Source organism: Anser anser (genome assembly GCF_964211835.1).
Source record: "Anser anser genome assembly, chromosome: 1".
NCBI classification, from domain to species: domain Eukaryota; kingdom Metazoa; phylum Chordata; class Aves; order Anseriformes; family Anatidae; genus Anser; species Anser anser.
The window spans coordinates 56,330,568-56,352,930 of NC_139720.1; the positions used below are offsets into that span (position 1 = coordinate 56,330,568).

Below are 22,363 nucleotides of genomic sequence, written 5' to 3' on the forward strand. Positions count from 1 at the left end.
GAAGTATGCTTTCCCAACTTGGCGTGCTGAAAAGTGCCACAATGTGTTCGGAAAGTGACTTTTCTGCCAGTTCTATGCTTTTTCAAACGGACTAACCATATGGAATTTGTTAGGCTGCTATAGAAACCATGATCTTAATCTGCCTGTTCTCTGCTCTATTTTATCTGTCCGACTTTGAGGGTCAGGCGTGTTGTTTTGTTAGCTCTCTAAAGCCAGGGAGCTAGGCTGATGGTTTTCCAAATGGCTTCTTTGCACTAGAGAGCATATCAGCCAGAGTCCTGGATTGGAAGTGGATTGAGTTCTTGCCCTTTCACCTTTGAAAGTCAGTAGTTTTAGGCTGCTTCTTTGTAGTCAAAGTAGACAGAGCAAATAAGTGATAAATTAGGAAAGCACGTTTATTGAATCCACTTGCCTTCAGGATGGATGCAATTCACTGGGACTGGTAATTACTCTGTTAAGTGCCAAACCATGGCCTTCACCCAAGAGGGCATTGTACAAGGTTGGCAAATTTAGTCCTAAGACAAGGTTGATAAGCTTGTTTTTCAAGTAATTACTTTGAAAATCTGAATAAACTAAGATATTTTAAGATGTAGTCTGTATCTCTTGTTTACAGACAGCTCCTTCTGTAGCAGAGTTATTCTACATATTCAGCTCACCCTGAGGGTTCTTTTTCTTTGCATGTCAGCATGTGTCTGAGAAATAAATCCTGCTTTCCAGCTGGAGCACTCGATATGCTAAGTACTACTTCTCTCCACAGATTGACCAGATGAATGCCGACCTGAATGCTGAGCGTAGCAATGCACAGAAGAATGAGAACGCTCGCCAGCAGATGGAGCGCCAGAACAAGGAGCTTAAGCTTAAACTGCAGGAGATGGAGAGCGCAGTCAAGTCCAAGTACAAGGCTACCATCACAGCCTTGGAAGCCAAGATAGTGCAGCTGGAAGAGCAGTTGGACATGGAGACAAAGTATGTCCTAGCAGAAACTCCAGTTGTTTTGAGTCTCCTTGCCCTCTGGGATTTTAAACCCTTCTGAACAAATTCTGATTTGTCTGAATGAGGGCTTCATTGTAGGTACAGGGTAGTGCAGAAGTAAGATCTTGACAAACCTTCCTTGTTTCTCACTCCAGAGACTTTTAGCTTTGACCAAACTTGTAAAGGTGCAGCTGTGATACATTCTTGCTGTTCCTCTGTAGCTTCAGCATCAAGTCGTGTCTTGTGACATCAGAATTTTTTGTCATCTCTAGGAAAAATTGCCTCCCATCCTCTTTTTTAGTTTTTTCTTTTCTACGTTAGAATTCTGCTATCTTTTTTTTTTTTTTTTTAAACTTACCCATGTCTTCTGGTTGGGCACAAGAGGAGAAAGTTCTTGTCTGAGCTGTCACTATTTCTGTGCAGGGAGCGCCAGGCTGCCAGCAAGCAGGTGCGCCGTGCCGAGAAGAAGCTGAAAGATATATTGCTGCAGGTGGATGATGAGAGGCGTAATGCTGAGCAGTTCAAAGATCAGGTGTGTATAGTTACCTTGCAGCATTGTTGACTCTTCTGGTGGGAAGATTTTCCTTCTATGATCGAGGCACCATCTGTATTTAAGAGGGTTCTAGCATTAACCTTCTTATGGGTTTCTCTTCTTTCTCCCTCACTATAATAAGATGAAAATGTAATGCTTTTAAGGAAAAGCTTGGAGCTGTGGAGTTTTAGGCAGCTGCCTTCAGGAAGGGAAGGGAGGCTTGGGAAACTCTGCTATTTTGCTGTGTAACTACTATGCTATGACTCTGGTTAAATGCTGATTTCTTCTCCCGTACGTCCTCAGGCGGACAAGGCGAACATGCGCTTGAAACAGCTGAAACGCCAGCTTGAGGAAGCAGAGGAGGAGGCCCAGCGAGCCAACGCATCCCGCAGGAAGCTCCAGCGTGAACTGGAGGATGCCACTGAAACAGCTGATGCGATGAATAGAGAGGTCAGCTCCCTCAAGAGCAAACTCAGGTAAGGCAGAGCGTTTTGTGCGATACCTTGGCAGCCAGCGCAGCACGGGCTTGCTCTAGCTGTCCACAGTAAGCGGTGCAGCCAGGGATTTCCTCTAGTTTTTCCAAAGCCTGCCATGTCTGGTAAGTTCAGTGAAATCTCGTTTTACTGACGTGCTGTCTGTCCTTCCCTAGGCGTGGGGACCTGCCGTTTGTTGTGACACGTCGAATTGTCAGGAAGGGTACAACAGGGGAGTGCTCCGATGAGGAAGTGGATGGCAAGGCAGATGCTGGCGATGCCAAAGCTACTGAATAAGTCCTCTCATTTTACCCAAGTTACGTGTGATGGAGTGACCCATCCACCCTCCCCTCTTTCATTGGACTTTCTGCAAACCCTCTTTAATTGGCCAGGGATCAGCAGAGTAAGCCCAGCTCTTTGTATCTGGAGCCATTGGGCATCTGTGTTCCTAGTTTCCTCCTCTTTCCAGTTTCCTAATCCTCTTTGTATTTAATGCCAAAGAGTCAGTGCTCTGAAATCTGACCAGCAGTTTGGCAACTGCAAAGTCCTCTAGAACTGTCTGTGCCATGTCTGCTGGTGAATCCTTACACGATTTGGAGGGAGCTGGGTGAGGGAAAGATTTTTGCTGTAAATCTCCTTTTTGTTTTCAGATCTTAGCTGCAGGGAAGCTCCTTCCTGTATTCTTTCCCCTCCCTCTTTGCTTTCGGCAATCATGTTCAGTGACCTCAGACTTTTAATCTGCCCACCCACATGGTTTGGGAGCAGTTTCAGGAAAAACGGTGTGCTTTGGCCATGGCAATTCACCCTTCTTTCACATGGTTCCAGGGAGAGGTGAAGAGGGAAGCTCCTCTTGGGACAAGTCTCCCTGGCAGACTTGCCAAAGTTGTCTTTTTTTTTTTTTTTTTTTTTTTTTTTTTTAAAACTCCTCTCTTCCTTTCTCCTCATTTTACTGTCTGGACAGATCTCTGAAGTGCAATGATGTCCTGTTAGTGTCTCTGCCTCTGAGCGGTTTCATCTAAGGTAGTGTGGACCAGTAGTTAATGACAGGCTGGGGAAGCAGAATAGTGTCCTCGTGCTTGTCTGAGAATCTCTGGGGGACCAAATATATTTAATGGTAATAGGATCTAGGGGAATTTAATAGGGTAGTGGGCAGAGGGGTGGGGATGAGGGGAGGGAAATCCCTCTTTTATTGACATGTCCAAGCCTCTTGCACCTGCTCTATAACCAGGGGTTGGGATTAGTTATTGTGCACCATTGACTAAGAGTATATTAAAAAAAAAACTTTAATCTGCACAGATATATGTAAGGCCTTTGTATCTCTCGTAATAAGTAATTAAGAAAAAAATAAAGGTCTTTATCACTGCCTTTCTATTGGGACCATGGTTATATATAGATAGTCTTTACTTTTCTACACCGTACACTGGTTGCTGGATTTTACGTGTATTCCTAACCGTATTGTATATGCTGCATTTAGACCTACTTATGAGCAAAGTAAAAATAATTAAATATGAAGCGCCATACTGTATGCCTGAAGCGCTCTAAATGCAGGAGCCTCATGTCCCAATTGCTGTCACAAAAAAAAAAAATAATTTTTTTTTTTTTATATAGTACAAGTGCCTTAGCATGTGCCTCAGCTGTGTGTCACCACTACAGTCAGTAATGGATTACTGGTGCTCCACTGATGTTACCAATAAAGATTATCCATGTGCTGCAGTCTGTGTGCCTGTGTTGCCGTTCCCTCCTTCTCTAGATGCCGTGAAAGTCGTGTGCACAGCTGCCCAAAGGTCGTGGCGTCAGAGCAGCAGCCTGTCGGGGCAGCAGAGCTGCAGGATTCCCTGATGCTGAAATGGGATGTCACCGTGTCCTTGGTGTACTGCCTCGGCAGCTGGCAGTGGCCAACACCGGGGATTTCGCAGGAAGATAACTCGCCTTGGGGGCGTGCTTTCGGAGTTAACTGTTCAAAACATGCGGCTGCAAACTTGGGCTGAGCTGGTTCTTGAGCTGAAGACGGTATTTTTGATTTAGTAACTAACAACTACAAACAAATTCTCCTGTTTTTATTTCCTTTTATATCTCTAGAGTAACTGGAAGTTGAAGTTAATGGAGGAGGTGATAGATGTCTAGAAGTCTGTTTCACCAGTGGATTGGCAAAATTGCCTTTCATTCATCTTCCAGCCTGTTTCCAGTAGAAATTTGAATTTTGTAACATTTTGGCTAGAATTGAGTAAGGAATGTGTGGCTGTATTTGTCTTCTGGTCCAAGGCCCCTTAAACTGCCCCAGACACCGCTGAATTCTGGTATAAAAAGGCATAAAAACCTAGCGTGTGGCACCAGCACCTGCCCCTGTGACCTCCTCATTCAAGGCTGCGCTGAAGCTTGAGGATGCTGGAGCAGCTTCTGGGGCCCTGACCGCTGTCTCTGCAGCATCACGCCTGTAGCTGGGCTAAGACCTGGGCTTACAGCTCACCCGTGGGCCTGAAATCGTCCCCAGCTGGCAGAGATTTAAGCCTTGGTGAGAAAATCCAACCCTGAGCAACAGCCAGTGGGGAAAGGCCGCTGGTGTTCACCAGCTCAGGTGAGCACCGAAGTCTGCTGCCCCCAGAGGGTGCATTGGTCTCAGCAAATGCTGAGAAGGGGAAAAAGTCTCACTGAGAACCAAACCATCGAGCAGCGGCCCACGAGGTGCGGTTCTTGGGGCCCTGTAAAGCAGCAGAATAAAGGGACAGAGGTGGTCACGGCTCGTGGAACACAGGCACTGCTGCACTGACGGACACTGTCAAAACCAGGACTTGAGTTACTTAAATTTTACTCGTTCAGATACTTTTCCCTGGGTCTCCTTCCAAAGTATTTTGCAGAAACATCCAGCTTTGTGAACAGCGTGCCCTTCAAATCACTTTGGAATTGCTTTTGCATCATAGGCTCCTCTTGACGTAACGCCAGGCGCCGCTGTGATGCAGACCAGAGCTGCCTGCACACCTGTGTGCTGACAGCCTGCTGATCCTTACAAGCTCGGGCTGCTTCTCGTGTCCTTTGCGTAGCTGTGCGTGAGTCGGGGTGCTGCTTGGGTGCCGCCCTGTCCTATGCGAGACGGAAAAGGATGCATGTGTGCTTTTTTTTCCCACTGGCACAGTACTTTCCTTCAGCTTTCCACCTCCGCGCACCCCCATGGAAGGGCAGAAGTCAGTCTTCCACAACATTTTCTGCTTTGTGGAGTGCAGCCTTGAGCTAGTAAGTTCTCTTGGCCCCCGGTTAGTTGCTCTTCTGTGGCTCTCCAAAGCTGAAAATACCCCTCACAGGCATTTTCCCGAGATTCTGGGGATGGGCTGAGCAGCTCAGTGGTTACCAATGCCACAATAGCCAAGAGATTTAAGTTGGCCCTGCAAAAGGGTTGTTCCTGAAAGCTGGTGCTGGAGCTCTTGCCTGCGTGATCCAACCTCAGGGTTGACCCCAGCGGGCATCGGAAAGGGGCTGAGTGAAACTGTACTCACCTGGGTGTGGTTTGAGAAGACAGAGGGGCTGGTGGTAAAATTATTTTCAAGCATTCCTGTTCCCGCACCAGACTGCTGTGCCGGCACAAAGGTTTGTGGGCCCATGCTGTAAACCAGATGATTAAATATAATAACCCTGGCTAAAAATAGCACTTGTGGCGATGCGGGTTGCAGTACCTGCTTGTTGTAACAGCAGAACGGAGAGGTGGCGGAGCGGGCAGGACAAACAGCCTCGGGGTGCTGGAGGCGAGTTGCTAAACGTGCAGCATCTCAGCCTGCACCCAGGGGAGCTGAGCGTCACCCTCAGCCTCCAGCTGGGCTCCCCGAGCCCTGGCTGCAGCCACCTGCCAGGTTTAGGGCAGGGATTTTGTCCTGCTCCATTTTTGTCCTCTTCCATTTCCTCCCCAGGCTGCCTCAGGTACCTGTGCTGGAGTTGCCTCGTCCCAGCCCTGCTGGCAAGACCCAGCTGTGCCTCCTCCCCGAAGAGCCCTGGATGTGAAATTTGCCTGGGGCACCTTCTGCTGAACCTCGTCCCCACACACAGCTGGAGGCAGAGTTCCCAGCTCCTGGACAGACAGCTAACACAGCTCGCTGTCTGTCTGGACCATTTTTTCCTTCCCCTGATGCCAATAATTAAAATGAAAGCAGAAGGAAAAGGAGGGAAAAAACAAAACAAAACAAAACAAAAAACCCACCAAACCTCCGCTCCTAAATTTGTGATGCTCCAGACCTTGCTGCTGTGTTGAGCCAGTAAAAATGGAGACACAAGTGATGATGATGGAGCGGCTGGCCTTGCCGTTCTGTTACACGTAATTTAGTTTTGTGCTGCTAATTAATCTGGAGTTGTGCTGTGGGTGGCTTCATTCAGCACAGCCTTAATTGACTTTTGATGGAAACTGTGTGAAACCCCCTGGAAGAGAGGGTGTTATGGCAGGGCCTATCACTCAGGGTAAACGGATTGCTCTCTTAAAGCCTTTTTACAGGGAGGGAGCCATCGCTCCACACCCTGATCTCACGCAAGGCCAAGCTAAAGCAGGGCTTTGTGGACGTAAAAAGTCCCAGTGGGGACAAAGCCCCATTGGAGGGGGCTGCGGGGGCTCTGGGCGAGATTTGCTGAGATGCAGCGCACGTGCGAGGAGCTCAGCTCGGGAGGACAGAGCGGCCCCGCGCCAGGCGAGGTGCTCGGCTCGCGCAGGAAGCGCTGAAGCTGTCGTTAGGAATCGCAGCAGGCTTTGAAGCGGAGGCATTGGCACAGCCGAAAGAGGTTTTAACGAGGTAGTGGGCAGCCCGATTTGCTGTGCGGGCTTTTGATCCCCTCTGCTGTCAGTGTGGTTGCGTGCCGCTGGCTCATCTGTTTCGGCAGCACGATGCGCCCAGCTGCCTCGTGCTGACGTGCCCTCGTGGGTCAGGCACGGATACAACATCTTAGGCAGCTTTGGCCCGAAGCACGGCTCGCCCTTTCTGTCACCTGGGAGGCCACTGGGAGGACGCTGTGGCGGAGAAGCCATAACAGGTCCCAGCGCAGGGCAGCACCGGCCCCACCGCCAGCATCCCCGTGAGCAGGCACAGCGGGATTGGGATCACACAGCGGTGTTTGGGGACCGATGGGGTCCCGGGGCAGGGCGGGTGAGCTTCTGGAGGGGTTCCTGGGGCACTCAGCCACCCTGGATCCATGTGCCCTTGTTGGGGGGCATCCAGAGGAAGCAGGCAGTGCTGTCTGGAGATATCCTTCATGGTCCTGCTCGCTGGACTGCGGCCAACGCCTTTCCTGGCCGCGGGGCGGAGGCAGGAAACCGCCTGGAGCAGGCGCAGCTGTGGGAAGAGCCTTGGCGGGAGGCATCCGCACGCTCTTCCTCGCTGTCGCAGCCCCATCTAAAGAGCAAATCTGAGCATTGGTAAGGGAAAGATGGAGCTGTGGCACCCGCTTTTGGCCATGCGCTGCCTTACGCCCTGCAGGAGCACCCCACAAAGGGTTGCTTCGGCCCCCCGTGGCAGCCGAGAAGCAGCACGGGGCTGTTTGATGAGGTTCTGGCAGTGGAGGGGTGAACTTGTGCCTGTTTGTGAGCTGAGCCCCTGGCTCCCGTTTCTCCTCGTGGCCCTTCTCCTGCTAATGGCTCCCAGGGGAAAGTTTCTGCTGCAGGAAAAGGGAGGAAGGGAAAAATAACAAGCGGATGGGCGAGGGGTGCCGCCTCCAGGGGGCCATCCCCCTGCCGCAGACACAGGGATGTTGGTGAGGGGCCTGCAGCAGCCCGACACCACCACCCACACATCTGGGCAGGGGTTTCCATCGCCCCCGGCCAGGGGGTAGCTGCTGAGGACGTGTCCCCATGTCCCCAGCCACCTGTGAGCAGCACCTGAGGGCTCGGTCGGGCCCCAGCAGCGTGCCTGGAGGTGTGGGCACCACACTGGGCCTTGAGGAGGAGGAGGAGAGAGCATTGATGAGGAAGGAAGGCAGCTCACAAGGCGTTTTGTACCCTCACAGGTATGTGTGTGCACAGGGGCGTTGAGGGTGCGTACACGTACACGTCAGAGTCACCGGTGGCTGAGGTGGAAGGGAGCTGGGGGCCACCAAGCCCTGCTCCAGCAGGGCCACCCAGCGCAGGCTGCCCAGCCCTTCCTGGCCCTTCCCTGTCCCCTCTCCCCAGCACGGCCCTGGCAGCCCGGAGCTGGGCCCAGCGCTCCCAGTGCGGCCTCACCAGCGCCGAGCAGAGGGAAGGAGCGCCTCCCTCCTCCGCTGGCCGTGCTTTCCTTAACACAGCCCGGGATACCCCGAGCCTTTGTGGCATTGCGCGCTGAAGGCTCATGTCCAGCCCGGTGTCCACCAGGCCCCCCAGCTCCTCTTCTGCCGAGCTGCTTTCCTGCCGGCTGGCCCCCAGCTGGACTAGATGTAAGCGGACATATACGTGCGTACAGGCACGTGTACGTAGGTTTGCGTTGCGTGGATATCATCCAGGGCAAAGTCCGTCACGCAGGTATTGTGATTAACCTCTGAGCAAACACTGCAGGAGGGGCGCTGAGGCCAAACGCAAAGGGAAGGCGGGCGTGCAGCTGAGGCACCCAAAGAAGCTGGCGGCTGCAGAATGGAAACCGGGGGCAGAAAAACCTCTTCAGAAAACCAGCAGCAGTGCATCTGGGTGCTAAAACAGCAGTGACCCCCCTCAGAGTGACACGGTTATGGGCTGGTGCTGCACGCACCTTTATTTAGGTGCCCTACCTGCGCGCTCCCACTGCTGAGGAATGCGCTCGGATTGCTCCCGGCCTTCCCCTCCGCCCTAAATTGCCTGAATTTATAGCGCAGACTTGGGAGACTGTTGCAATTTCCCTGTTCCACATTTTGGCCCGTTACCCAACCCACCCTAGCTCCCATCTGAGCGTAACTCGTATGAAGTACATTAATAAAGCATTAATAAAGCCCGCGGGGGGAGCGGGCAGGGGCAGCCCCGAGCCCCACCGCGGGTTTGGGGTGTCCCCCACGCGGTCAGGGAATCCACCACATTTTTGTCACCAGCCGAGGGTGTCCCCTCCTGCATTTCACCCCGGAGGGTAGTGTTTTATCCTGGTTTGAAGCTACAGCCCCGCTCGCCTTCCTGCTCAGGAGTAGGAGCCGGGGCTGGAAAACATGCCTAAATATGGCTGGGTTTCTGCAGCCCGCGGCGCCAGCAGCCGCAGCTGAGGTTCCCGAGGTTTGAGGAGCACCGAGAGGAGCTGCGGCTCCAGCCCCCCGCCCCTTTTTGGGGCTTGTTTTCCCTGCAGAAATCCGCAGCCTATTGTCTGGGCTAGCAAACTTGGCACCCTTCGGCCGCCTATAAAATTGCATTAGGCGTTGATGTTTCCTGCAGCGGATTATGTGCCGTCTGGGTTTTCTGTAACTCGGGGGGAGAGGGTTAGGCTGCTGCGGTGGGGGCTCCAAATCGCATTTGAAATAATTGCGTTTTCCTGGAGATAAGAGAGCCCTGGCAATCAGCAGGGCAGGCTGGCGTGCTCGGAGCCTGCAACCCACCCGGCGCCGCACGCGAGGCACAGCCCCGGTTCAGCCCAGTATCGAAGCACCCACCTTGCCCAGAAGCCTGCCAATAACCTCACTGATTGCAATGATATTTCTAGGGCTAGGGAAGCACCTAAATGTCACGCTGAATCCCGAGAAAAGGATTTCTCTGTGCACTGACAGTCGGTCCTCTTGACCCAGCTGGCTCTGTGCTCATGCACACATCAGGTTTTTATGCGAACTCTTAGGATCCGTGCAGATGTAGCACGTACAGGGGATTTTCCTTATTAAGAGGGGTTTGCCTAACTTTGAAAATATCCTTTTGGCTTGTACGCGGAGTATTTATTGTGTTTTTGTGACTCGGATACGAAGCCAAAGAGGCAGTAACTATTTCTAGTGTGGAGAAAAGACTTTAAAAAAAAAAATAAAGGAAAAAAAGTATGCTTTCAAATCTTATTTGAAATATGTGCTGTGCCAGCAACAAATAGCCTTATGAAAGGGTAAAATCAGATTACAAGTGCTTATTGGTGCGTCAGTACAATATTGGTGTGGTGCTATGATAAATTCACACGGCACTTCTCTGTTCAAGGGAAAACCGATAATCTTCTGCAGAAAACACGCCATCCGAGGGTATGGGTTTGCGATGGGCGTGCAGGATACATCTCCCAGTCCCTCTGGTAGCAATGCCGGACTGCTGAACAGCCAGCAGGTGGAGTCAGCCATAAGGCATGGGCCCAGAGCTGGAAAGTTGAGCAAGCCCGCCCGGACACGTGGAAATTTCAGTTGAAAGTTGAGACCAAGGAAAATCTGAGGAATGGAACTGGAAAAGCCTGCGAGCGCCGAGCGCACAAAGGGCTAAAACTTGAGCAGCAGCAGCAGAGGAGGGGCCTGCAAAATGTTTGGAATAGCGAAAAGCTGGAGCAAGCCTGGAGACACGGCTGCGGCTCGCGTCCCGAGGCGTAATCCGTGCTGTTGCAATTCGCACAGCCTCGAGGGAAGGCTCGGACAGCTGGGAAGCATCAGGGCGCACACGTTGCCTTATCCCGCCTCGGGAGCGGGAGGTGGGAGGGGGACTGCCGGAGGAAATATCTGCGGGCTCGTCTCGGTGCCGGGGCATCACTCCTCTTGCTGGCTCGGCCTCGTTAAGGAGCAGCTTAGGTTGGCGTTTTGTGTCTAACAACGCGCTCCGAGGTGCTTTTCAATAAACCCATTAGCGAGAAAGAATCAGCCTCGACTCCGGAGATCAGCCATGTAGCAAACTGAGTCGTAGCGAAGGGGCCCTAACAGACAGGGCGGTTCGCCGAAAACAAACAGGATTTACACGATAAAAACCATTCTGTTCCCATGATGGGTGTTTTGCTTTGTCCTTTGCTTTGTCTGCCTGCTCTGCTGCGAATGCAAGCTGTCCCCGGCTGGGCACTTGCCCTTCTTCAGCGGCACGGCCTCCGGCACACGTGGAAACAAGCAGTTGCAAATAATGATTAGCGCTGCCTGCCTGTTTGCCCGCACCACCAGGGCAGGAGCCCCTCCAGTGCTGCAGACTGTGCAAAGGGCTGGGGGGGACCCAGCGGTGCCGTGCTGACACCGCAGCAGGCGTTGCCCCACCGGCCGTCACCACCAGCCTCTTGTTGTGAGCCTGAGACCCCCACAGGCTCCGCTGTGCTTTTGACAGGCAGCCGGGGGAGTAAATGCCAGGTATTTCCCTGCTGCACGAGCGCTGGCACCCAGAAGGCCGGGGAGAGCCAATGTTGTCTTGCTGGTCTGCGTCCCCGTGCGCTCCCTGCGGCACCTCTGCAGGTCGCGCTATTTATTGGCCCCGCTGTCTCAACACGAAAGCAAAAGACCTTTTGTTTTCTAGGCATGGTCCCCACATAGTTTCCTACATGTTTTAGGGAGACCATGGCTCTCATGGAAGCAGTTATAAGGCCCCTTTGTATTAGAGGTGCTGAAGCACCTGCTGTATTCCCTGTCTTACAAGCAGAAGCAGGGCAGGCAGAAGACATTTTTATGTTATCCGCGTGGAAGTAGATAACTGCATCTGCACTGCAGGTGTCGTGCAGCTTTAGCAGCATCGGCGTACTCAAAACGACACAAACTTAGTACATGATGACACCCCACGGAAGCACAGCCCAGTCGAAGCAGGCAGGAAAACAAGGCTTGGCGAGGCAGGGAAGGTTTGCTCTGAGCTCCTGGCAGTGGAGGTAGGTCGCTGAGGTGCTGGGTGCTCGCTGAAGCCAGGTGTCCTCAGTGCAAGCAGCGGCACTGGCAAAAGACCGGGCGCCCTGTGGGTGCTGACCTGCTGACCGACGGCTGTGTGAGCCCGGGATCGATACTGGCCTCCCGCCACCGCTTGAGGACAGGCATCCTTCAGGCAGATGGTTTAAGTCTGGCGACAAAATGACAAAGCCTTTGCTTGCTGTTGACTTACGTTACGTATTTTTGGCTGCGTGCGGATCGGTGACAAAAAAAAAAAAAAAAAAAGCAACTTACGCAAATAAAATTTCGCGCCAAAGGGCCAGCCCAGAGATAAGCAAGGAGAAACGCTCGCTGCTAGGGAAAGCTCTATCACCGCTCCCTGCGAAGCCAGGACCAAAGGGCAGGCTGGAGCTGCACCCTGGCAGCACTTCATTACCTGTGGGAGTACGGCTGTCAGGGGGAAGTGTGGCTCCGGAAGCTTGGCTGCCAGGAGAGAAACAGAAAAAATGGTCAGGGTTGGGCAAGCCGCTGAATCTCCCCGAGCCGCTCAGCGGAGTGGCAGACCCAGCGGGAAGGAGAGGGGCAAAGCTGCAAGGAGGCTGCAAGGGCGAGAGGGAGCCGCTGCGGTCAGCAGGACGAGACGTGATGCGTAGACCACAGCAGCAGCGAGAAACCTTTCCCAGTTGTGGTGGCGGGGAGGAGAGGCTTGCTTTGAAGTGTCTCCTAATGATTTCTATGCCTTTGGGTCAAAGACTAATAGCTGCGTTTGTGCCTCATTTCATGCCCGTGCCTTACGGCTCGCGTGAGTCATCGCCTCTGCTCCATCAGGGCACGCAGCGGACCCAGCTCTTTGTACTCCGTGGACCTTTCACACCGCGAGCCCTGACGGCACCTGGACTGCAGCCCAGGGGGGGCACCAGCACATACTCGCTCCTTCGAGGAATCCCTTCACAGGGTGTCTTTCTGGGAAAAAAAAAAAAGGCAAAACAAACCAAATCAGCTTTAATCTAAAACGATATGAATGTGTTCATATAGACGCTCTTCACATCAGCTTCTGAGAGGTAACATTTCTTATAGTTGCCTCTCGCTGACCTGCCAAAGTCCAGGCACTGACAAGCGCTCTGCAAGCTCATGCGTAAAATCATGGTGAGTAGGAGTCGTAGGCAGGAGCGCTGTGCGGCAGAGAGAAAGGGTTAAGAGAAGAGTCAGCTGTCTGTTTAGTATGTCTCAGATGTCACATACAAATACCTAAGAGGCAGCTGGGTTGTGTGAAAGGAAACCAACAGATTAAGTTTGTAGTCCCAGCTCAAAAGCTTTTTTGTGACTTCAGGAATGCCTCATATCCCTTCTGTTAAATGGAGATAATACCTACCCCACGCGCATACTGTGAAGATTAATTAATTAATCTTTTTTTTTTTAAAGTGGAAATGGAAAGAGCCAGAGAAAACAATGAGATGAAGCATCATGGCAGTCATGTCAGAGAGCAAGCAAGGCGTGCAGCAGCTGCAGGCCTGTTTGGTTGTGGGGTCGTGGCAGCTGTCCTCGGCTCTTTGTGGGCACCCCATCCCAGGGCTGGGGGCTCTGTGCGGGGAACACCAGCCGAAAACAACTCGCCGAGGGACCCGCGTGCTCTGGGCGCCCACCGGGGCTGGCGGAGGTGGGAGCAGAGGACAGGGGGAAATGCCTTCCTCCAGCGCTCCTCGAGGGGAGCATCGGGCATCACGGGGCGAGAGGAGCGCCCCTGGGTGGTGCCTCCGAGCCGTCTACTGCTGGCTTTGGTCCAGGCCGGCTCCCCAGAGAGATCAGCCGAAGTTTCTGGGGGTCCCTGGGGGGTCCCCTGCAACCTCCGCCCCCCACGAGGATGAGGATGGGAATGCTATTCCCGGAATGAGCGGCACGAATAAGACATTCCCCTGCCACTGGAGGAGACGAGCCTCTGTTTTCTGTCACCCCGTGACAGGAACGCCCCACTCTAAGCGCCTTTTAACGACAAACGCCACACTTCAAGCCGCCGCCCGCCCCCTCCCCGCGCCGCGCCCGCAGCCGGCCCCCGGCGGCCATTTTCGCGGCCTCGCTCCCGGCCGCCCCGCTCCCCGCGGCGGCCCCGCCCCCTTCGTATAGCCACGCCCCCTTCGTATAGCCACGCCCCCTTCGTATAGCCACGCCCCCTTTCCCCCCACGGCCCCGCCCCTCTCGCCCCGCCCGCCTCCGCCTCCTCCGAAGGTTGCCGAGCGGGGGTCGCGCGGCTTCGGCTCCCCGGGCGGGCGCTTCCGGAGATTGCCGAGGGGCTTCGGCCCCTCCCCGTGCCCGAGCCGCTCCGGTGGCTCCGAGCCCGCCGCGCCCGCGCCGCCTCCGGGGCCGCGGCGCCCCCCCCCCCCCCTTTCCCCGTCCCCTTCCCCGATCCTCCTCCTCCTCCTCCTCCTCGTCGTCGTCGTCGTCGTCCTCCGGCGGGGCCGGGCGCCGTGCTGACAGCGGGGCCACCGCGGCGGGGGGCGGCCGGGGCTCCGGCGGCGCGGATGGCGGAGGGCGGCCAGCCCCCGCAGCAGCAGCAGCAGCAGCCGCAGCTCCTGGCCGCCGGCGGTAACGGCGGGGCCGCCCGCGGCGTGAAGCGGGAGCCGGAGCCGGAGCAGCCCATGCCCGGCGGGGACGGCGCCGAGGGCGGCCACAGCAAGAGGCTGCGGACCGAGGCGGAGGCCGAGGGCGGCGGCATGCAGGTAGCCGGGGGTACGGGGGGAGAATCGGGCCGGGCAGCGGAGACTCAGCCCCCCCCCCCCCCCCCGGGCACCCCCTCGTGGGTGTCCCCTTTGTCCGCTTCTGGGGTGCTTCGCCCGCAGGGACGCGGCGCGGTTCGCCCATCCCGGCTCCTTGCACCCCTTTGGGTCAGGTCGAGGCCAGGTGCCCCCCAAAGGACCTCCCGCTGGAGGTGCCAGCAGGGTGGGTGTCCCCGTGGCATCGCCGCGTCCCGCCTTGGCCTCGCACCCCGCGTGGAGCTCGCCCGGCTCCGACGTCCCTGGAGCCACGGCTTCTCCGACACCCCGCTCCCAGAAGGAGCCCAGGGAGCACCCACACCTTGTGCAGCTGGGAATTACGATGGGCGCGAGCACGGTGGTGTGAGGTCTGCCCAGCTCTGGGGGCACGCATCCCGCAGGAGATGCGCCCATTGACCTGCGGAGATGCACCCATTTATTGCAACTGGTGCTAAACCCTTTGGTATCGACACAGGCCGGTTCATCCGCTGGAGATCCCTACAAAGGGACTTCAACTGGTCTTAAAATTATTATTATTTTTTTCCACGTAAGCTGGCACAGTTTCTATACCCAGCAAAGGCTCTGCTCAGTACTGAAACGAAGGAAAGCGTTTTGCTCTCTGCTCAGTGAATGCTACGCGGTAGTAAGATCGCAGCGTTCAGACGTGGGACTCCCACAGCAGGCACACGCAGCAGTGTGCAGCCCTGTTAGCAGTAGCAGGGATTAATTGTGGCTCCGAGCAGAACATCAGGCTGGGTTTCCATGTCAAACGCTGGCAAACAGCAGAGAAATTATGCAGAGAAACACAATGAATAAAGTCCAGGTTTAAAATGAAACGTCTATGGTCAATATAACCGGTCTTCAGACCAGGATCCCCATACTGTAGTTACTTGATGTTCTTGGTGTAATTGTCATCTTTCTGTATGTATGCACATGAAAAGATTCTTCAGTCTTTTCAACATAAAGGATGAACATCTGATCTGTATGTGTACATAGGCAGTGGAGCACCCATGCGCTCTATTTTGGCTAGAAGTTTCACTTGACGTTTTTTAGGGCTAAGGAGAGTGGTGGTTTGTTTGGAGAATCTCGTCCTGGTTGTAAGCACAAAACACCGAAGTCGAAGCCAGTCGTACAAACGATTTCTGCGCCAGGAAGATGTGTTCTCTAATGTTTTGAAATCCTATATCTTTGTACCTTAAAGCGTAACATAAGGTGGCCTTTCATGAGGATTTCTGTTCAGATAGTGTTGACTTTAGAAATACTTCATTTGAAAATAACGGGTTCCTTTTTAGCAAATTCTCTACGTTTAACTGTACGTAATGCTTACGAGAGGAATAAAGAGCCTATTCTTTTTTTTTTTTTTTTTTCATATGTACTAGAGGCTTTCTGGAAGCTGGAAATAACACCAGCAACTGTTGTACCTTGTTTTTCCTGCAGATCCTGTCAATTTTCTACTTCCTGCTCCAGAGCCACAGGCTGCTGCTGTGTAAACTCCGTGACCTCGTGTTTCGAGGCTGACTGGGAGGAATCCCGGGGTGCTGTGCTTGCTACGGTTCCTTCCGTGCATAACTCGTACATACTGATGGCTCAGGACATGTGTACGGCTTCTATTGCTGAAAGAAATAGTTTAGCTATAGCAATTAGTGATGCAACCGTAAGACTAATAGTGGTGTTTTTTTTGGTCTGTTAACATGAAATATCAAACCTAGCCCGCAGAAGGACAAGATAGTAGCTGGTTACTAAGATCTTGGAGCAAAGCATGCTTTTAAGCTTGAAGTATCCCTTAAATTTTTTGGGCTGCTTGTTTTCTGCTGTCTCAGGCGAGCGTGCTCAGACAGCTTATGCAGTTAGGGTTTCATTATCTAATCCATCTCTGATCAGGCTGGATAAACGGTGCTTGGCCAGTGCTGATCTTGTTAGGAGGGTGGTGTAAAGCTGCTTGAGTTGGGATTGGGACAAATCGGATCATGGCTGCTATCTGCTCCTGGGACATACTTTAGTTAATCGCGGCGTGGGAGGAATAGGTCCAGCGCAAGCTGCTGCTTTTTAGCTCCCTGAGGTCTGTAAGTGGCAAAAATCGAATACCACCAGCCAGGAATGTCTCCTGGAAGTATTTGGATGTGTTTGTAAGCTTTGGAAAAGAACAGCCCCAAAGGTACTGCTGCTTCTTAACTGTTTAGATACTAGCTAGGAGCTGGCTCTGTCTGCTGGCTTGGGTGAGTTGAATCATTTGGATCAGCTTGCTGGTCTGGGTAAAAATAGACCCTAACAGAGGGGAAAAAAGTTATATTGGCTTAAGTCACTGCACCCAAGTGCAGTTGTTGATGCAGCTGTGTTTGCTGCTTTTCGGAAGAGGTCAACTGCTGCACAGATGGAAGTACCCTTGCGAGGATCTCGTCTTTGAAAGTCTCTTGGAGGAGGAGACTTAGAGGAGGAAAGAAATGTTGTGGTTAGCTGGAACGGGTCCCTTCTTTCTCTTTGGAGCTGCAGATGAGGGTGTCATGACTCGGTGCAGTGTTCACCTTCCCCATCAGGGTGCTGGAAGCGTACCAGCCAGCTTACGCTGCTCTAGGAAGTTGTTATTGAATTATTTTCTGGTTGCATCGCACAAGGCTGAACGAGTTGATCAACTGACCATTCAGTACCCAAGGTGAATTTTGATTTGGCTTTGTTATGAGGTCTAGTCTGGTTGGTGAATTAAAGTTGTGTCTGAGAGCAGCGTGGTAGGACTGAGATGCAAAGTGTGAGCTGATCCTTGTTCCTCTTCCAAGAGTGACTTGTGTTTGGTACCCTTGAGTACCTGGGGGGAAATTGTTCTTCTGCAGTGGTAAACGTGACTGGTCAGGGAAGGCTGTTAGTGCAGCTTCAGGTCTGTACCTTACCTAGTCCCTGTCAACTTCTAAAGGCAGTGACGAGTGACTTTGTGTTGCCATTCAGGCAGGTCTGCGTGGGGTTCATAAAGATGACTGGTGTTGCTGAGATCAGTCCCCAGCGACTGTAAATAATGATGTAATAGACCATAAGTCTTTGCTCTGCAAGAAAATCCATGCTGTTTCTCCTCCTGCTGTGAGCCAGAAGATGCTCTTTAACACCCTCTACCAGCTTGAATCCCTCTAGGATGAAGGTGGGAAACCTTGGACTGAAGGGAGGAGCAGGGGCATTGCCGGTGCTGTGGTGGGAGGTTGGGGAGATGGAGATTCCTGGTTGATCCCAGGATGAGAGCGAAGGCTCCTGCAGCGGGAAAGGGCAGGGATCCAGCAGCTATTGCCAATTTGACTGGGGAGAAAATTCCTGTTTGGTCTGAAATCTAGCCGTCTGCTTAACCTCAAGCAAAGCACACTAGCTACATGCCCAGGAAGGATATCAATACAAGCAAGAGCACCAGCATGCTCCACTTGTTGTCCCAGTTCAAGCTATGGCCCTTTAATGGTGCTTCAGAGGAGGGCAAGAAACAAATCCGCTAATAGTTTCCAAAGATGGGTTTGGGTTTTATAAGTAAGAGGGCTGACAGGGACCATAAAGCAGAAGGGGTCTGTGAATAACAGCTTTTGCACTGCGAGTGACCCTGTGGAAATCTGTATGTTTAAATCTCACGGAGGAGAACGTCGAGTTCCAGTAAATCACGGAAACGCTGTGCAGTCAGGTTAGTTTTTCCTCCCTCTTATTATTCACAGTGTGGCCATTTTCATAAAGACATGTGGAGCCACGTTTCAGAAAAGAAATGCAGTTCCAGTCTTTAAAAACTGACCCCTGCCTCGGATCCAGGATGAGGTTTCCTGGGATGCTGTTTGGACAGACTATTGCCAGGGTGCTGAGGCATAATGAATCAATCACCTTCTAGCTTGTTGTTGCTTCTCTGTTTGCTTTTGTCTTATTTTTTTTTACCTAAATATTTGAGTGTTAGGAGTTACCTGACACAGTCTGGGAGGACTTAGAAAATCTCCAGTTCAAAGAAAACTTTTGGCGCGCAGGCTTGGAGTTGGGATTACAGAGATGCTGAGAGCACTTTAAAGTTGGCTCTTTTCCTGCCACGCTCAGGAAAATGGAAAGCTCGAGTAAAGTATTCAGGATACTTTAGTACCCCTACAGGCTCTGTTGGTATTTCTCTTTGGGTTTCAGAGGTTTGTGTTCAAAGGTGATGGCCGGAGTTGAGAGGCTGGAAGCCGAACAGAGGTCTGGCTCTACAGGAGATGGTTTCCTTCTGAGTGCGTGTACCAGCTGTACACATATGCTGGTTAATTTGTCCTTTTCAGAGTTCCCATTGAGAAACACGAGCGTGCTGGCATTTTGCAGGGAGCCTGGGCTCTCCCTGCCCTTTTTGCTGGGGCTGCCCACCTCGCTGTCGCAGCTGAGCTCAGACCGGCGTGCCGCTCTCCAGGGCACGTCCCATGAAGTACTCTCCGTCCTCTTTTCCACCCAGCGACCTCGCCAGTGGGGCTCCCACCTCGTCCTTTGTCATTTGGGGTTCACACCTCTGCTTTCAGGGGGTCAGCTGGGTGCTACGTGGTGGCTGCACCGAGGGCTGCCAGCCGCTCTCCTGCAGGGAGCCTGGTGGCAGCGGGAAAACCAGGGCACAGGAGAGGCAAAGGAGGCAGCGGTAATAGAAATAAAATAAAAGAAAAAATTAACTGCTTCATTTGCATTAGTGGGAGGGAAGCCAGAGCCAGGTTGGGCAGTGGTGGGAGACGTGTGGAAGTGATACTGGGCTGGGCTTTGCGTGTGGTCCAGGCCCCCCAGAGACCGCAGCCGAAGGACGGGTCGCTGGTAGCTTGCAAAATAAGCCTATCGCTAGCAGCTGCTGGGCTGCTGCGCAGGGACCTCTGCCCCTCGGGAGGGCGTTTGGGGTCACATCGGTTGGAAGTGCTCTAAAACCCGTCGCTGTGTGCTGCTGGCTCGTCTCGTGACGCGGGGCAAACCCAAACTTTCATACAAAGTAAAAGAGAAGGGCCGGTGTTTTGGCCGACGGGAAACCTGTTATTTGATTTGCCCGTCTTGCATATTACTTGACCTCTCTGTGTGTGCTTTTGAAACGATGTGGCTAAGGGATCAGAGGGACGTCCAGAAGTGAAGTGAGAGAAGCAATTAGAGGTAACGAGTTCCAGTTCATTGAAGCATCCTGTTGATCTACATTTTACAGTGCTATTGAATGGAGGCTGGAGTGTAGCTGTCATGAGATAATCCCGATGTTTAGGGATTAGAGCTGCTTGACCGCGTTTTGGGCCTGTAGCTGCCTTTGCTCTCCAGTAAATTTAATTTTGCCTGCAATCTTTTCTAAACTTGGGAAAGTGCTATTTTGAGAGATACGTGATATTCTTCGAGAATACGAGCTATTCTTCCTCAGGATGCTCCCCCCTGCCCCTGTTTCTCTTTCACGAGCAAGCTTCTGTTCCTGCAGGACGTTTTGGAAAGGCTGCAACACGCCAGGCCTTGGTCCTTGCGGGGTTTGGACTGAATGGCCATCCTGGCCTGCAGTGCCCCTTGTCACGCCGCTGCTGTGCTGTGCTGCAAAATCCTGCTGGGGTGCCTCTGGGACCGTGTCCCTGGTTTCTCTGAGAAGGGGCCGTTGCATCTTGACATTTCCAGGATGAGTTCTCGCTTCTGGATGATGCCCGGGATGTTTAGGAAGACGCTTGTGAGCCGTTCCCATTTGGCTCGTCATGCATACGTATGGCATGTGTTAAAACCACCCGCAGCAGCTCGGAGGTTGGACCGAGGGAAACGGGACTCTGCGATGTGATGCATTGAAGTAGCTGCGAAGTAGGAAAGGTTGTATACAAAAGTCCCGTTGTTTAATGAGGGACAGCAGCTGAATTTGAGCCCGATCCAGCGTCTGTTTGGGTAGAGCAGTGCCGTTTCCGCTAGCTCGCCCGGCGAGGCATTGGTGTTCAATCAGCTCTACCACTGCCACCTACTAACCTTCGGAGCGTGGGCAAGGCGGGCCTGTGATTCATAGCAATTAAAAAAGAGGCCGTGAGATCTCGCACTCGCATCTCTTGTGTAGGACAGTGGGATGTTGGTAAAGTGGCTGCGCCTTCCCGTTGCCGTTGCTTGTCGCCGCCTTTGTCTAGGAGAGTTCGCTGTGCAGGAAAATTGGATGCTCGCTTCAAAGAGTGTGGGCTAGAAGCGGTTGTTGCTTTTTTTTCTTTATGACTTTCTTGGGTTTTATCTGCTCGTAATTACCTCGGCAATAATGCTAAGTATTACTTAGCATAGAAATGGGGAAAAACACGCGCCATTTAAGGGGAGGGGAAGGGGGAAAAAAAAAAAAGCGGCGGCGCTTTTTACCCTGTGGCTGTATGTAGCTAAATTTCCTTTAATAGCGAGGCTAAAGAAGCAACCTTATGTGGCGTTCCTGCGTGTTGCAAATATCAAAATATTCTCCCTTGAGGCTTTGAGGCCCTGGGATCTGGATGCAGCTCAGGTTTCTTGCAGCGCGCTCCTTTTCGCCGCGGCTTTCCGCAGAGCTCTGCCCCTGCTGCTGCCGGAGGGGGGATCCTCGCGGGCACCCGGGGTGGCCCTCGCCGTGGGGTGCGATGCCCGGGAGTGAAACCCCGCCAAGGCTTCGCGTGCAAGGCCCGATTTAGTGCCGCGTGGGCTGGGAAGGGGCTGGAGCTGCGATCCCGGGCCTATAATTTGCTGCTGGAGGTTGCCGTTTCCGCGCTGGCAGCGGGGTGGGAAATGTCGGTTTTACGAGAGTCTCTGCTGCCCACGGCGGGCTGGCAAGGCGCTGGGAGAGCCGGGCTCTGCTGGGCGCCTTCTCCTTCCAGCCCTGGGTTTTGTAGGCGGTGTAGGCAGATGGGATGCTGCTCTTGGACGGCAGCGCATGGGAGGGTGCTTCTGAGCAGTTCCTGCCCCGCTTTGATTTTTTTTTGTTCTCTTTTGTGGCTTTGCATCCTTCTCATGGGAAGAAGAAATGAAGGGAAGAGCGTGCGTTAAAGGACTTCTCCATTTCCTTTCTTTTTCTTCTATCCCAGACTCAAATTCTTTCCAAGAGGCCCCTTTCCTGTGTTTGCTTCCAGTCCAAAGCCCTGCGTAGCCTTGGAGTGAAGCTGGGTGGGGATGGAGTACATTTGTAGGTGCTTCGCCTTGTCGTTGGGCTCTAGGCACTTGGGGAAGCTCAGCTTTTGAGGGAGCTGTGGTGGCTTCTGGGATCAAAGACAACTTTTAAGTGATGCTTCTCTTGGTCCCGTGAGTGGGACCAGGCACGCAACCTGGGGTAACACGTAGGAATCCAAAAGGCTCGGCTGGGGAAGGAGCATTGGGTCGTGCTGTGGTCACAGCAGGGCCTGATTCAACCATGGGGCGTCCCAAAGGAGGTGGAAGGTGGCGGCACAGTGTGGCAGATGTTGTCCTGGGGCTGGTGGGACATAGGAGAGGAAGCAGGAGCTTCCGTGATGTTGGTCCAGATCACGGGGGAAACTGAGGCAGTGAAACATGGACCTCGCTTCTGCTGTTCTGTCAAGATCTGAATGTCTCTTGTGATGTGACAAGAAGGCACCGTGTGGGGTCTGAATCTTGCGGTCGCACGCTTTACGTTTTTGTAGATGACTTCATCTCTAAGGGCTTCAAATGGATAGCACTCACCGAAGCGCTATTAAATCTAGCAGGAGTTTTGTTATCGCTTAAAATGGGTGTGAGTTCAGGCTTTGGATTGAGAGCTGTTCAATATTTCATTTCTTCTTTTCATCTAATGCATGACCCCAAACCGTATTTACTGCAGATAATCTAAACCATGCGCTGAATACAAAACTATTAATTTTTAATGGTCTTTTCTGTGGTACTCACCACGGTAGCGTGGGTGCTTCAGAGATACTAATGATCTTATTTTTGCTGTTTTCCTCAGAGGTAGGAAAGGTATATTATCTTTTATTGTAGGAAATGAGGAGCTGAGGTACTGGTAATGCGGCCAGTTTTGCAAAAATCCTATTGACTCCTGCAACCTGATTTTTTTCATTACTATTTTTATTTGT

The 22,363-nt window shown here is 52.8% G+C and overlaps 2 protein-coding genes and 1 long non-coding RNA gene across 8 annotated transcripts in view; 2 read left to right on the top strand and 1 right to left on the bottom strand.

Moving 5' to 3' along the window:
- MYH9 (myosin heavy chain 9) overlaps positions 1-3,690 on the top strand; it is a 69,348-nt gene extending 65,658 nt beyond the window's left edge. Inside the window, exons 38-41 of the mRNA XM_083836736.1 lie at positions 758-966; positions 1,396-1,504; positions 1,808-1,980; positions 2,154-3,690. Coding sequence (XP_083692862.1) covers positions 758-966; positions 1,396-1,504; positions 1,808-1,980; positions 2,154-2,274 — 612 coding nt within the window. The 3' untranslated portion in view covers positions 2,275-3,690. The remainder of the gene's footprint in view (positions 1-757; positions 967-1,395; positions 1,505-1,807; positions 1,981-2,153) is intronic.
- Positions 2,861-13,718, bottom strand: LOC310899855. Its single transcript, XR_014584716.1, has 2 exons — positions 11,941-13,718; positions 2,861-11,836 (listed from the first exon to the last, which is right to left on the bottom strand). It is a non-coding gene; the product is annotated as an uncharacterized lncRNA (long non-coding RNA).
- Positions 13,719-13,861: 143 nt separating this feature from the next.
- The window catches only part of RBFOX2 (RNA binding fox-1 homolog 2), a 169,564-nt gene continuing 161,062 nt past the window's right edge, over positions 13,862-22,363 (top strand). For 2 of the 6 annotated variants that reach the window (XM_083842612.1, XM_083842613.1), the window contains exon 1: positions 13,864-14,360. In XM_083842612.1, coding sequence (XP_083698738.1) covers positions 14,163-14,360 — 198 coding nt within the window. In that variant the 5' untranslated portion in view covers positions 13,864-14,162. Of the gene's footprint in view, positions 14,361-22,363 lie in introns of all 6 variants that reach the window. The other 4 variants (XM_083842614.1, XM_083842620.1, XM_083842601.1 and 1 more) reach the window with 4 other exon arrangements.